Below are 15,611 nucleotides of genomic sequence, written 5' to 3'. Positions count from 1 at the left end.
ACAAAGGCGACGAAGCGGCTGCGTAGTGATAGTAGAAGGGGGGAAGGAGGAGATAACAGGCGACGTATTCCTCGTACAGACGGCGTTGCTGTCGCGGAACTCTCCTCGCTTGGAAACCACTATCGTAGCACCGATGCACCTTCTTCCATGTTGCACGAAATCAAGTACCACTAACATTTGACGATCACTTACGAAATTACGAAAAGACACCAGAAACCGTGCATTCGCGACGACACAAATTATAATCGAAGACTGAGGATGCACCACGCGAAGGGAGACTGGTAACGGCTACCACGAGAAAGAGAAAGAGAGAACCGTGACGCGCGACGCTCTACCAGGCGCCATTTACAGAAACGCACGCATCGGCGCTGTATACGCTTGTCTCCTTCTCGCCACGTCCCTCCCACCACTACTACCACTCCCCTCCTTTACTTTCTCACTTGGACGTATCTATCCGACCTATCCCAATTACAGCGAACGTCCTTGAGGTGACTAACACCTTGTGTGAGAAACAGGGATGTATGAGTGGTGGAAAAAAGATGGCGGAGGAGGTGAGTGGAGACACGAAACACTCGTGAAAAGAACAAAGATAGAATGCGGCGAATGGCCGCGCGTAGAACGCTTATAGGCTTTCTTGAAGAGGGAGGTGGATAACCATGGTGAGAACGAGATGATTATTCACTGTTCCACGAAAACGGCTCAGAACGATTGTGGCGTACTTTCTTTGTTTAAATTGGGAAACTGAGAATTTCATTTTCTTATCGTATTTACATTATTATTCTACAATAATTGACTCATTGAAGATTGGGAAGCAGCGTGTATAAGTACAGGCGTGGGTAAAGTGGTTTTCTTTAGTTACTAGGAAGTGTATGTATGAAAGGAGTGGAGATACGTTTACTTAACTAAAAGAAGACTACATTACGCAAGAGTGTACATCGAAAAAAAGCGGTGAACAGCGTGGAGCATGGGAGGTTGTTTTAGGGAAAGTGGTTTTTTAGGTTTTTTCCTAAAGGAAAGGCCTCACCACTAGAGCGGAAATATTTTTTTGGAGAATTTTGTATTCTAAAACTTAATGAAATTTTTGAATTTTGGTGGGATCTTTTTCTCTTATACTGCCAATTCCTTAGGGAAGTCTACCGTACTCGACACATTATATTATAATACTAACTGATAATTGTTACAAAAAAAAATCATAAACTCTATTGCTTCTAATTTCCACTTTCAAAGAAAATCATTTTACGCACAACATCCGAATGAGTCAGCGGGGCGCGCTGAACCGAATATGCACGGTAATAAAAAGAATAATTCACACGTGGAAAAAAAGCATGACCTATAACGTTGCTCTTACAATGAACAAGTGGTATCGCAGATTACAATATGGTACTTACTCGTTTTGTGAGAACGGACAAAGGAAGATAAGCCTTTAAACTAATTGCACTCTGACAATATTTCAAATTAACCCCTTGTTATAAATCATATAATTATAGGATTTTTAAATATCAATATAGGGGTTAAATATTATACTTCCATTTGTGTTTTTATTTTGTTAATTTCTCATATAATACTAACAAAACATTTAATTACAAAACATGGGTGTGTGGGTGTATCCTCCCTTTCATTCTCACTCTCTCACTCTTTCTCTCTCTCTTTCTGTGTAGTGTGTGTAATGAAAGCGGTTACGTGTATCTTTCTATGTGGTATGCATATCATCTGGTTAATGTAAACATTACTCGATTACTTCAATAAGTTGTCTACAATAAGTAGATGGATTTTTATAACGACAATTTTTACATATCCCATTTTGTTCGCAGCATCTCTTCGTGTTTCTCTTCTAATTAATATTTGAACGCAAAAAAGAGATTAGAAACGCTACTAATTAGTATGCAATATTATATATATATATATATTATATATTATAAATTATTTGTCCAAACACTGAATATTTTACAACAGCCATCGATCTCAACTATTCATAATTCTATAATTTTTTTGTCCTTTTTTTTTAATTTTTAATAATTATTATGCGTAGCGTGTTTCTGATTTCCAATATCATATCAATAATAGGGGTATATCATAAATTTTGTAATTTGCTAAAAAATATCTTCTAAAAAATATGTCGACCTAAAGATTATTATGACTGATAATCACAGACAATTCTTTTTTTCAATTTCCATTTTTAATAGTATTACTTATCTCTTTTTTACTTCTTCCGAAGAGATCAGGGGCGGATCCATGGGGCGTCAAGGGAACACCTCAAAACACGCCCTTGGAGAACCCTATACGCAACGCTGCGATTATTTTGGAAATTGTCGTAACAAAAATAAACTTAACCACTCAACACTTCTCAAGATTACACATATATGTCGAATTTAATTTTTTTTTTTTTTAAAGGTGCTGACTGGTGTAAACAAACTGTTGGTGCACAATATGATGAGTGGTGATGTATTATGCTTTTCTATCTCTGTGTAAGTTATAATTAATCGTAATAATAATAATGATGCGTAATACTAAACAAGCCTTGTACACGTTCCACGAATCATTTAAAAAAAAATTCATTTTCTTTTTTTAAATGATTCATTATGGAGCATAAAGTATTTCGATGGATTTATAAATAAAATAGAAAACAATGCTCTTAATTCGTCTATCTCTATTAGGTGTACAAATTAATTTGGTTGAAGAATCTGAAAATTTCCGCGCCTACAAAAGCGCGCGGAAAATTTGAATTTGAAATGGTGAAAGGCACCGAAATAATTTGTACACCTTTATAATTCTTGCTATGGGAATATCCCCATAAAAAATGATTTACGGTGATGTGTTATAACAATTAAAAAAGAAGCTGGCGTGTTTATATTATCTCAACAATATTTAGACCATCGTGCGGCACCATGCTCTCTAAAAATCATTAGTTTTGTTTTAACCCTAGAACCGTCATCCGTAATAATAAATATCAATAAAATATCTAACATTGCTATTATATTCTCCAAGTAAAAATTACTGTTTTATACGTCCGCATGATTTTTCCATTTCCTTCATCTTTACAAATAATTATATTAACAATATTCATTTTTCCATGTTTAAAAAAAAAAAAGAAAAGAAAAATGGCAATTTCTTGTGACCAGAACTAGTTTCTTTTTTTTTCTTTTTTCTTTTTACAAATTATCATACGCATTTTGTACCAAACCAGGCCGATTAAAAAAAGATTGTTGCACGACCGACAAAAGCGCGCGCGCTTCGAATAATGTTCCTGCCATCATTTCACTCTCTCTCATATACAATTATTTTATTAAATAAAATTCGCTTTTCTTAATTTATTAAAATCCACCCCTACCCTAGGCCATTTCTTTTTTTCTATTTTCTTCATTTTTCATCCTCTTAAAGTGCACTTAACGGTGTCCATGGAGCACCAAATAATTTCAAGGGACCAACCACCTCGGCAGAAATTGATTGACCGCACTAAAAATACTTCTTTTTATATCATATAGCTTAATATGGATGCGATAGACACAATTAGCTTGTTTTTTGAATGGGTACATCTAAAAATCTATCACCGGGTTTTCAAGCGTAGGTACATTAAAGGTAAGGCAAAACTGCATTTCACAGAAAGGTGCTTTCATCTCTCTACGGATACACCATATCGATCCGTAGTCCCCAGCGTGGGAATATATCACAAACGTTTTCTAGAAATATCCTAGAAAAGTTTCACTTCCAATCATATCTTATCATTAATTATTATTAGTATCTCCTTTTATACACATCTTGTCCCAAACGTAAGCTTAATGTGGTTCTTGTCGAATAAAAATAATAATATATTGGCAAGGCGGAAGCACAAACGCATGGGTGCATTCTTGAAAAAGATCTATAAAAAAAAACACATATCAAAATAATATATTGCGCATTCTTCAAATGAATATAATTCATTTTTTATCGGGAACTCTCCCCCATTTCCTTTTTTCTTTTTTTTTGGTTTTTTAGTTTTCTTCACTACGATAAGACTTAAATTATCATCAATGTCTGCCAAAGTAGGTATGCCTTCGAAACGGTTATAATCTGTTCCTTTCTTTTCTTTCTTACTGGTACTTACATCAAGGACAATGTATCTAATCTAACAATTACATAATTTACAAAGAACGTTTGAAATTCTGGCCCTACAAAGTTCATCGTACACTGTACACTAAATAATGTATATATATATATATAATATATATTATTTTCATGTTAACCCTTTCAAATGACCATGCTCGTTTTTCAAATTCTCGCGCCAATTTTCGAATTCACCGAAGCGCGGGAAAATTTAAAATAGTAATTCAGCGAAGTATGGTCAGTGACCTAGAAAGGGTCAAGAAAGTAAGTGACCTGGGAGAACATTTTTTTTTGTTTTCCCTTCTAAGTACAGAATTTTGGTCCAATTCGAATTCTAACTTAAGAGCGTTTTGGATTTAGTGTAAAGTGACGATAACTTGTACACTTAAAGTAGAGTCTAAAAGTGCATGTGTATTGTGTGTGTACGTGTATGTATATGTGGATAACTTTCATGAACCTCCAATGGAGGATTCATTTCAGAATAGAGAAAGCAGGACGCGTTTATTGCTATAAGTAGACTCCTTAAAATCAACTACCGATCGTAGCCGTTTGAAGTAACATTGTCATAACGCGAATTCTGGCCTTCTAATATATCTATTTTCCATTATAGTAATAAAAAGCTGCGATCTCTGAAAATAGTTTGACGATTAAAATGAATAACGTTCGATAAAATGAATCCTATCCCCAAAAGCGCTCGTCGTTAGCAGTCTCAGTTGAGGTATTTACGACATCTGCGCGAACCGCAGGTACATGGAATCTTGATATCTTCGAAGGGAAACTTGTAGTCGTACGTTAATTCTTCGCCTTGATTTATTCGACGAAGAGCGAAGATTAGTATGTGCTTCTTACCTAGGATGTCTACCACTCGCGAATAACAGTTTGGCTGAAACATATTATTTTAAAAATTAATAACTTTCTTCTTATAGTTAATAACTGGCATTTAAATAAGAAATTTTACCTCGCAGGAGTGGTTAATGAATCTAGCCGCATTCCCTTTCATCGTGGCATCAACAACGAAATGATCGTCGATTTTGAACATATAACATCCTATATTTTTACTGTCATAATATTTCTCCCTTTTGTCAGTTAGAGAAGCTCGAATCACCTGTAATTTTATAAACAAATGAATAATGCATAAATAGGAGCGCCATCTTTTAAATTTGTGCGCGTATGAAAATGGAGCAAAATTTAAATCTCAATTACTTATAAGCACTTAAAATCAATATTATTTCTTGTAATTTTTACGTACCTCACCAGCGTATTCAATAACCATTTCTCCAGCTTCTATGTCTCTCAGACAAAACAAACCTCTGCCATGAATATGAGAATGATAGACTCCAACTGATTCTTTTGATGTTTCTTTAAGGATTCTGAAACGCATAGCCATTGGCAAGTTTGTGCTTGCCACTCGTCTGCAATATAATAAATTACTATATAGTACTATTCAATCAATGCAATAAAACTTTTGATTAATTATTCATACCTAGATTCAGCTTCTGATATAGCAATTAATTTAGGCTGCTGCCTGTGCCTGGACGCTAACCAACTGAACATATCATGAACCTTCCTCCCTTTAAAAGGCTCTGCACGAGCAGCACCGTTATCACAAGCCGTTGGCAGATCATTTTCTCCCTCTCCAGCTTTAGGAGGTGTTAGACTATGAAACCTAGGTTTATACTTGGTACATTTATTTACATCAGGCAGCTGCTCCACCAAATATACTGTAGCATTATTCTCCAAGCCCAGATTCTCGGTTAGAGGATTATGAGGTAACGGGGGCAAATTGTGAGCTTTTCGAGCACTCTGCACGGCCTGAAACACTGTCTCCCATACTTCAGCCATCGATGAAGCTGTATGAATGAATCCATCCTGTGATTTGATCTCGTACATCAGCATTGGTCCTTTCGAAGAGGCTTTCTGTGTATGTGTGTTTGATTTAATTACTCTTGGCTTTTTCACAGCAACGGGAGGAGCCTTTGTTTTTAATATATTGATAGGTTTCTTCTCATCAATTTTGTTCGCCTTCAAGGTGAATGTTTTAATTGGTAATAATTGTAGAGAAGCTATCTGAGGTACCTGCTTTGTTGGTAAAATTTCCACAGAAGTTACCTGCGGAGATTTCTTATTCTGAGTTACCGCTTTCATGTTATGAGTGATTTTGTAAGAACCATCTTGAAGTTGTTTCTGTAATACTATCTTGAGTGATGCATTTTGCAGTTTTTCCTTGTCTAGTTCCAACTTCAGATTCTCTTTCACCTTCTCTATGGTCTCTGTATTTAATTTCATATCATTTATGTCGCTTATCGTTGTCTCAGGTTTTTTCACTGGCGCCACAGCCTCCATCTTCTTCGACTCGGGTTCCGCAGGCTTTATCTCAGGCTTCGTTGGTTCCTCTATAATCATCTCTGTCTTCGTGGTATCTTGCTTAGGGGTTACCGCTTGCATTGGCAATACTCTGTTCATGGGTCTGCTCGTTGGTACACTACTTGTCTTACTCTGCATACACGAGCTGCTGATTACTGTATTACTACTCGTACTTACATTAACATTGTTCGAACTAGTACTACTATAATTATGCACATTATTTACATCATGGCTCAATTTATTTACAATTATGTCCCTCTGCGTGATGCAATGATTAGGTAGCGGGGGTATCTTAGACGATATGCTGGATTTTATCATACTAGTATTTTCTGATACATGTTTTGAATCGAAATAAGGTCTCACGTTGTTGTTCATCTGCTCTGAACCAAACAGAGGCTCCGTGATCTTCCACGGTCCGTTATTCATTTGCGTAACTGGACTGGGACGCACAGCCACTCTTGGTATTGAATTCTGAAGTAATTTTGGCGACGATGTTACTCTGGTTACCTGGGGCTCTGATGGACACATATCTTGACAAGATACAGGCAATATAGGATTGAAACTCTCAGTCACTGGCATATTTATCTGTGGAGTTACTATGGGCTCTGCTATGGGTGGTGTCTGATTCACTACAACGTAGCTGGGCACTGCAGGGATGTTTCCAACGCTGGATACACTGGGTACATTGGGTATGTTAGGAGCACTAGGCGCAGCGGGTATATTGGATACATTAGGTATATTTGGAGCACCAAGTACGTTTGGTATGCTGGATGCACCGGGCACGCTGGGTATATTTGTTACGTTAGGTACATTAGGTACAGTTGGAATGGGTATGCTAGCTATATTGGACACGCTGGGTACAGCAGTTACAGTGGGCACAGCCTGAACATCGACAATAGGCTCCATAAGCTTTGATGCTTGGAACACCTGCGTTGTGGTTTGGTAGCTGCTTGCCAGCACCTGTGGAACTGTGCCAGCCATGAACTGGCTGGAAGACATCACTGTGTTGCTTACGATGGTCTCCAGACCGTAATACATTGGTTGATTAGAAAGAAACATGCTGCCAGTTGAATCTGTGAACATTTCCAACGTAGGCGTTGAACTTAGTAATAATTGTTCTGATGAAATAACCCCACACTGAATCGCATTGGGCTGTTGTTGGATAATTGTTCCGAGGACTGTGGGCTGCGTCTGAGCAATCTGCACACCAGGCAATATCGATATACCTCCATTTTGCAATGCCAATAAATTATCAGATGCCTGTATGTAAGCGCCAGGAACTAGGTGATTGGTTGTTATGAACTGAGGTTTAAACGCAGTCTCGTGCTGACCTCCAATTGTCGTTACATACTGGAGATTCTGTCCTGATTGCTGTTGCAATGTTTCAACGTACGCAGACATAATTCCTGGGGACGCAACCTGTTGGAGTATCACGGTTGGCCCGCTGGGTCTCTGAGTTTGCTGCAACTGGATAACTGGAGTATTATTCTGCACTGGTTGGAATCTATTGTGTCCGTTATGAGGCTGAATAGTATTTTTTACAATCTGTGCTTTGATTCCCTTTGCCCTGGACTTGGGGGCTCTTGGAGACTTTGATTTCAATTTAGTCATTTGGCAGTTCGTCTGCTCATTGCTTGCTGTTTGCACACCAGTCGATGAGAATGTTGGAGATACTTGAGGGCTTGGGATTGTCTGTGAAACATCTGGAGAATTCTGCGATGAACTGGAATCACTTGCGACAGATGGAGGATCTGTTATCTCTGTTATCTGAACAGTACTTTCCTGGGGTAATACTGTAGCATTTGGTAGTGTGGTGGTTGTTCTGGTATACTGCGTTTGCACAATCATGTCGTTGGATGTTAATACTGTTTGATGGACGGTCTCCACTGTGGCGTGGGTGTGAATCTGAGGTGTTATAATTGCCTGTGCTATAGGTTCGATTTGAATTGCTGGATGGGGTGAAGGTACAGAAGCTTCCAAAGGAGATGTTGCCTGCATATCTGGGTAATCAGAAGACAGAGTATGTCCCTCGGATGGAGACAGAGTTATAAACTGTGGAGAGACTGAGCCGATGCTTGGAGAGAATCTAGAATCAGGTGATGTCAATTTGTTATCCATAGTCTCTGAGTCGCTGTCACTTGTTACCATAATGTCACAGTTCGCGAGGTGTCTGTTATAACTATCCTGCGTTCTGTAGGTACAGCGACATCTTTTACAGGTCACAGGGCGGTCTATGTGGTCAAAGGGTGCTCCGCACTGCGCAGTGACACTGATTCTTTCATTCTCAATATGTTTAGGTGAGATACACTCATCGTCGCTGGAAATGTCATCTGCACCATCCAATTGTGGGATCTCTAAATTCAATTTCAAATTATTGTGCGATTTGAGGAATCCGTATATTCTTTTTGGGCGCACGACATTTGTAGTTTTTGTACAAGGATTAAAATCTTTTTCACTGTCACAGGAGGATTCATCGTTAATTCCATCTAATTGGGGGATTGATAAGTGCTCTGTTAGAGTGTTTTTCTCTTCTGTATTGTACTCTGGAGAACTGCACTCACTGGCACTGCTTGGATCCGCAGGGCCATCCACCTGTAGGATTCTTGGCTGCTGCCTTGCATGCCAAAAGAGTCTCTTGTGCTCTTTTCCCTCCTCACGGCTGGTCGATATGACCCTGCGATTAATGCCATTCGCATCCTCGATGCAATATTTTAACTCTCGCACAGAGTCAGATAGAATATTAGGGGTGTTAGCTCTGCCCACAGTGACCATTATACTGTCCGGAATTCTTAATTCATGTAAAGTAGGTGGACGCTCAGTTTGAGAATCTAATACGTTGGATTCACTCGACTTTGTCATGCTTGAATTTCTAGATAGCTTCCTTCGTTTTATGCTGGGACCGTAAGTGCTATCCAATTTGCAGCTCCAAGTTAAACTACACGATCTTTGATGGTGCCTCTGTCCTCCGACAATTAATGGACTGTTTGACATAACTTCTGATTTGGATCTCTTCAATTCCCTGCCCCCTCGTTTTTTGGAGCTAAATAAATCGTCCATTAGATCTTGTACCGATGTTTTCGTCTCAAGATGAACCCAGAGATCATTATGAGGTCCTAATTCTAACAAAGAAGGATCTATCTTTGAGATTTTGTTCTCTGATGGTTTTATAATCTCATCAACCTCAGACGATAACATATCATCTTTAAACAGATCAGTTGCAAAGGGTCCATCATTCTTCAAATCCATTGCCAAGAAATCTTCATATGTTATCTTTGGAAATATATCCTGCATGGAAATTCCATCCAACAAATCATGTGGAAGATCTTCAAATATGGCTTCTTTTAATTCTGGAGGTAAAAGATCAGTGTTATTCTGCTCTGCTAGGTTTTCATCTACTTCTTTATTGCAGACTGCATCAACTAAAGCATCTAATGTCTGTTTCGCAGCCAAAAATTCATTATTCTGTACATTTACTGTATTCTCCTTTTCTTGCTCCTTCGAATGATCAATTGTTACGTTATTCTCTAAATCTGGAGATACTTCCGGTACATACACTTGTACGTATGTTCTAATGTAATACCGTACAATTTTAAACGGATTCACTGTGGACCAGTACAGTCGGGAGCATTTGTAATCACAAGGTATAATTTTCTCCACCGTGTCAGAGTATTCAGGAATAACTGTACCCAAACAATCGATCATTAATGAACCTATCATTACTTTCACCTTATTTGGTTCCGCATACTTCTTTTTTTTGCGATCTAACTCAACGTATACTGGTCTCCGAAGACTAAATTCACTCTCATTCTGCAGCGTCTTATGCGTGCAGTTATTTAAATGCAAAGAACAGAATACTGTTTTGTCATCATTGAAGGCGAGTCCTATACTCCTTGCACAGGGATAGTGAAAAGTACTGTTACAATTTTTTGCACAGCAACCAACGCTTGCCCCTTTTTTCCCACACTCTGAACAGCGAATCAGCCTCCCTCTGGAAATAGCGCTGTGAACGTTCTGCAAAGAACCATCTATCTCTTCAAACACTTCGTTGGACCAAAGCGCACAATTTGAATGAACCCACTCATTTTGTCCGCAGTATAATAAACGACCTTCTTTTGTTTCCGAACCATCGCCCAATCCTTTGCACAAACAACATGATCTACTATCTTCGATGTGAACATTATACAAGTTTGCCGTTTTGGCCGCGATTGCCTTTGGCGCTCTCATCACTTCTTCTTTCCATATTTCTAGAATTGAATCGTCAAGCTTTCCAACAAAATTATCATCCTTAATATCTTTCGCTGGTAACGTATCACTCTTTTCAGTATTTTTAGTACTTTTCGGGCTGAACCATGGAAATACCTCGCGTAAAGTTTCATGGTAAGCGTCGATGAGTTCCTTTGTTCCTATTCGGTTAATTACGCGCTCCATGTCGTAATGGAATTGTGATAATGTTTTGTATTCATTATTATTCACTTTCTGTTTTACAGACATTAAGGTGGGGGAGGGTCTGACAATGATTTGTTGATCCGAACAATGACACTCCGTGTCATTAGAATTTTCTTGGATCGGTGAATCCTTTTTATCGCTTTCTTGAGAATCTTTTAGTGCACAATTTTTTACTCTAACAGAACATTCTTTCAAATGAAACTTTTGTCGAAGGCGCCTTAGTCCTCTTCTATTAGAATCGCTTGGTTGATCCTCATCTGTTTTATTTGTATCGGATTTAGAACATTCTTCAGACTCATCTGTGTTAACTTCTTTAGTATTTGATTCAACCTTGTCATCTGAGAAATCTAACTTTTTTGTAGATCTACACGAACATTCCTTCTGTGGACTCCACTTCAGTGCGGCGCAAGCTTTTCTATTTTTACTCAAGGATTTTATAACGCCTATGAAACCAGCCTTCAGTTCAGCTTCTATAGCGTTCCTCCAAATGGAATTGGGGTTCGATGAACACTGACTGCAGGTGAATTCGATTGAATCAGGAAGATAACTGAGGATCTGATAACGCTCATCGGAAAGTCCCTCACAGCGAGCATGAACCCAATAAGAACACTCGCTGCACTCCATCATCTGAAATTTAAATGCGTATAAAGATACTCTTAATTTAATCAGATTAATGTATACTCACTTTTGTATCAAAATCATTCTCGTTGTAACATCTTTGACAAAGGGGACAATAATTTCCTTGTTGACGCAATTTAAAACACATGGAGCATAATGGTAAGTTGCCCACATGAACATTGACCCCTTCGCTACCACAGCTCTTACATTTCACACAACTTTGACACACATAAGGTCTCTCAGGACTGTATAGTCGCGCGCTGACACCGGACTTCGACAAACACGAGTGATGAAACGATTGACGACAACGAATGCATGACAGTTTTGGACCAGATCTTTGATGGCAGGATTGGCATATTGTACATCGGGGACAGCACCAATTTGGTTGGGCACAAGCATTCCATTCACTGGGTTCCAGACAAAACGCATGATATGGCTCACAACAGCATTGACAATGGATCAGCTGGAAAGATCGTTACCATGTACAACTGTATATAATAATATTTATAGGGTAAATCTATATAAACAAAATAAATAAAAAGTGTAGAGGCATGTTTTTGTAGGACGCTTTATTTTTAAATAAATCAACATTGAAAATGCAACGATTTGAAAAGCCCGCTAAGACACTTTTGGCAGATATAGACAGAGGCTCCATATTTATGGCGTTTTTTTTTGAATCGATGAACTTTCAACATTGATTTATTCGAAAACGAAGATCCCTTATGAAAAAATTTCACTCAACATTGTTTACTTATTTTTTCATGTAGATTCAGCCTATTTATACTATCGGGTTGGAAACTTCCTGGATAATTACTTACTGGTTCTTTTCCAGCGCTTCCACAGAGATAGCAAATAGCAGAAATATGGAAGAGTTCTGAACCAATCAAAGCAAAACCTTTTGCACCAACTTCTGCGGGATCGTACTGTTCCCAGAAGTCTATAGATACTGCGTGTAACGTCTCGTTATTTGTTTTAGGTACCTGTGTAAAATTGAAAACATTAATAATCATATAAATAAAAAAATATAATAATATGTACTTACCATTTGTAGATTTTGTTGCTGTTTCCCTCTTTTCGGATGAGGCTGTTGTATTACATTTGTAGTATCTTCATCGTTATGTTTTTGTTGCTCTTTTTCTTTAATATCACTCTTTTTTTCCAGCCTATCATTTTCCTTCAGTGTTTTCGGAATGTGCTTATTGCTTTCAGTGTCTTCTTTTCCATCCACGGAGGGAAAAGTAGCAATTGGTTGACCAAGAGCAACACTTGCGCTTCGACAAACGTGTTTAACCCTTGGTCCTTTTAATTCGAGTCTCTGTCTCAGGGGCTGCGGACACTGATTCAAAGACGGCGGCGAAAACATTGGATTCTTTAATTTCTTTCGCACTTTTATCCTGTTATTTTTTCTTCTCTTTTTACTGGGCGATATATTCAGCGTTGAATCAACTATAACATTTGTAAATATTTGTAAAGTGCTTTTAGCGTTACTATTTTAAATTTGAATTTGTCACGTTTTGACGGATTTGAAAAGTAGCGCGAGAATATGAATTCGATAATTGCAGATAGCCTAAAATTTACGATACCTAAAACTTACATTTATCTAATTTTGTATACAGAAAACCTCCACTGCCTTGGTAACTAGTTTTCTGACCCATTTCCATGTTTCTCCAGCTCATAGCCGATTTAAACAAGTTCTTCTCTGAACTATCCTCTGCAGGCCACCCCAATTTACAAGATATCAATTTCTGACCTTGACTATCATCTTCTTGATTCAATGACAATGGAACGCTTAAAGGATCTCTCATCATTGGCGGCAATAGTGCATTCAAGCCTGTTCTTAACGAAGAAGGAATGTTGTAACATTTCAGACACATCTTCAACCAACAAGCCGGACACCTGGCTTTGTAAACGCATCGCATGAGATTCCACTGCTGACTCCTCACAACAGGCGGCACCAAACATAAACCGTCGCCCTTATGGCATTGCAGGATCGGGAGAGTACTATTCGTAGATTTTGCACAAGCCTGTCGCTTGATCATTTTACTGATGAATTTTCTACAAGATTCACAACTGTGGATGCCAAATTTTCTGGCCTGTTTTACAAATCTGTAAAATCGCACTGCTCCACAGACTCCACATTTGATAGTACCTGTCAATCCTAAAAAAATCGAATTAATAAAATGATTTCACTGTCTTTATAAAATATTAAATTAGATATGTACCTAAATTAGTGTTTCCAGTTGTAACACTATTGTTATTTGTTGTTGAAAATGGCCCTTCTGTTCCTCCAACACATTTATTATCTAATTTTAATCTTGCTTTCCTTAAAATTACTTTCCCACCACTTAGTTTCATTCCAGTCCATTCTGATTGCTCATCTTCTGTGTGATTACTGTGCTCGCTTTCACTTTCTGACAATGTGCTTTCCGTGTCAAAATTGTCTGAATTTCCCTCTGCAGTTTTATCAGAACTGCCTTCAACATTCAAATCAACGGCTTCACTGTGCATTCCTGACCTTGTCTGAATCCTGGAAGACTCTGAACTTGGAACATCGGAATCAGGAAGAACTTTTGTAGGAACAGAGAATGGCTTCTGATTCTTTGCAATTTTGCTCTTACTCTTTACACCTTGTGCGTCTTGTGCTTTGTTCCTTAGTTTTGTACACAATTTACTAATATTCTCCTCTCGATCGCAAAGTTTATTCATTGCAAACTTGGCCTTCTTCACTTGAGTGCTGACTTCATTCTCACTGTGCTCAGAAATCTCCTCCAACTCTTCTATGAATCTCTTATTTGGTTTAATCACTCTTGATGAATGGGCACTTCGCACTGGCAGAATAAACTTCCTCACAGCATTCTGTTTGTCTCCACACTGAGCAGTCATGCTGTTAGACTTCGCCCTCTGCAGTAATCTCTTTGCAGTACTATTACGTAGTTGTCTTGTTCGTTGGTGCTGGTCCAAAATATTGTTCACTGACTTTAATACTGGTGTTTTCATGAAATTTGAGAACTTGATATTCTTGCGGTTCTTGGGTCTATGGAACTTTGCAGCTTGCTTGATATCCTCCTTATCATTATTCTCAGAAGAATTCTTAGTTTCAGTGACACTTTCATTGGTAGGTTTGACGGATGGGGTTTTTGTGTCATGTTGCTGTGTTTTGATATAAGACACGGACAGATTAGCCTCTTTAGTGCTAAAACCATGGAACGGTGGGTGTTCCTATAAAGAAAAAAAATATCTTCATATAGGTTAACTTTCATATATTTCAGTTTCTGTGGTCATTGGGCGCCGTATGCGTCCCTATGACGCTTCCATGGTAAATATATTTATTTACAAATGAAAGTGTTATTAGATGTGTATTAGTAGATAGCTGTGAATGTAAATGGTGGATTACCTTCTCGTTGTCACCAAATGTTTCGTTGAACAGGGAAAGTCCGTAATAGATGTTCTCGGCGACGGTTACCGAATCGCTTTGGGCTGTCTCGGGTTGGCCGAGAACTTTGATACGTTTCCTGGTGACCGTCTTTGGCGGCTTCCCGGGAAACTTGGACCTTCCCATGTTCACTGATTTCAACGGGCAACCTCAACCTCGCTACGAAATTCTGTTTCCATTTTACGCGATTTTTGCCCAGCCGAGGCGCACCAACTGAACACTTAACACACACCGATATATATGTTACGCTGGCGTTCGTTTAACATCGGTTAACGTCGGCTAAATTCGATCATTGCCGCGAAATACGCGCGTATTGTCAAATCACTGAATCACTGGTAGTAAGGTGGGTACATGTGTTTACCGAATACATATGTAAGCGTTCGTCTAGTGATTTTCAATTGAAGCGGAGTTTAAATTACGCGCGCTTTTAGCATTGCATCATTCAAGTGTTTTATTACATTTACGATTATTTATATTGACGTTTTCTTATTGTTTATAAATAATTAAGGCGCGTCATTATTTAAATTAATAGGTGTATAAATGAATTTAATGTCTTTAGTATTATACCTTTTTAATTACTATTTGACATTTTAATATTTTCCCGCGCTTCGGTAAACTTCAAAAGTGGCGCGAAAATATGGTAATAATTGGAATTACCATGACCTTTTAA

At 38.2% G+C, this 15,611-nt stretch overlaps 1 protein-coding gene across 1 annotated transcript; it reads right to left on the bottom strand.

The window, feature by feature from the left end:
• Positions 1 to 2,368: 2,368 nt before the first annotated feature.
• On the bottom strand, positions 2,369 to 15,210 carry trx (histone lysine N-methyltransferase trithorax). The gene is made up of 10 exons (XM_034315379.2): positions 14,903 to 15,210; positions 13,731 to 14,727; positions 13,103 to 13,666; positions 12,551 to 12,954; positions 12,327 to 12,488; positions 11,576 to 11,971; positions 5,564 to 11,517; positions 5,330 to 5,492; positions 5,039 to 5,185; positions 2,369 to 4,963 (listed from the first exon to the last, which is right to left on the bottom strand). Exons 1-10 carry the CDS (start codon positions 15,065 to 15,067, stop codon positions 4,790 to 4,792), a joined length of 9,126 nt encoding a protein of 3,041 aa, XP_034171270.2. The 5' UTR covers positions 15,068 to 15,210; the 3' UTR covers positions 2,369 to 4,789.
• Between the last annotated feature and the right edge of the window lie 401 nt (positions 15,211 to 15,611).

This window comes from Osmia lignaria, chromosome 15 (genome assembly GCF_051020975.1).
Source record: "Osmia lignaria lignaria isolate PbOS001 chromosome 15, iyOsmLign1, whole genome shotgun sequence".
Taxonomy (NCBI): domain Eukaryota; kingdom Metazoa; phylum Arthropoda; class Insecta; order Hymenoptera; family Megachilidae; genus Osmia; species Osmia lignaria.
This window is presented reverse-complemented; position numbering and strand designations above follow the sequence as displayed.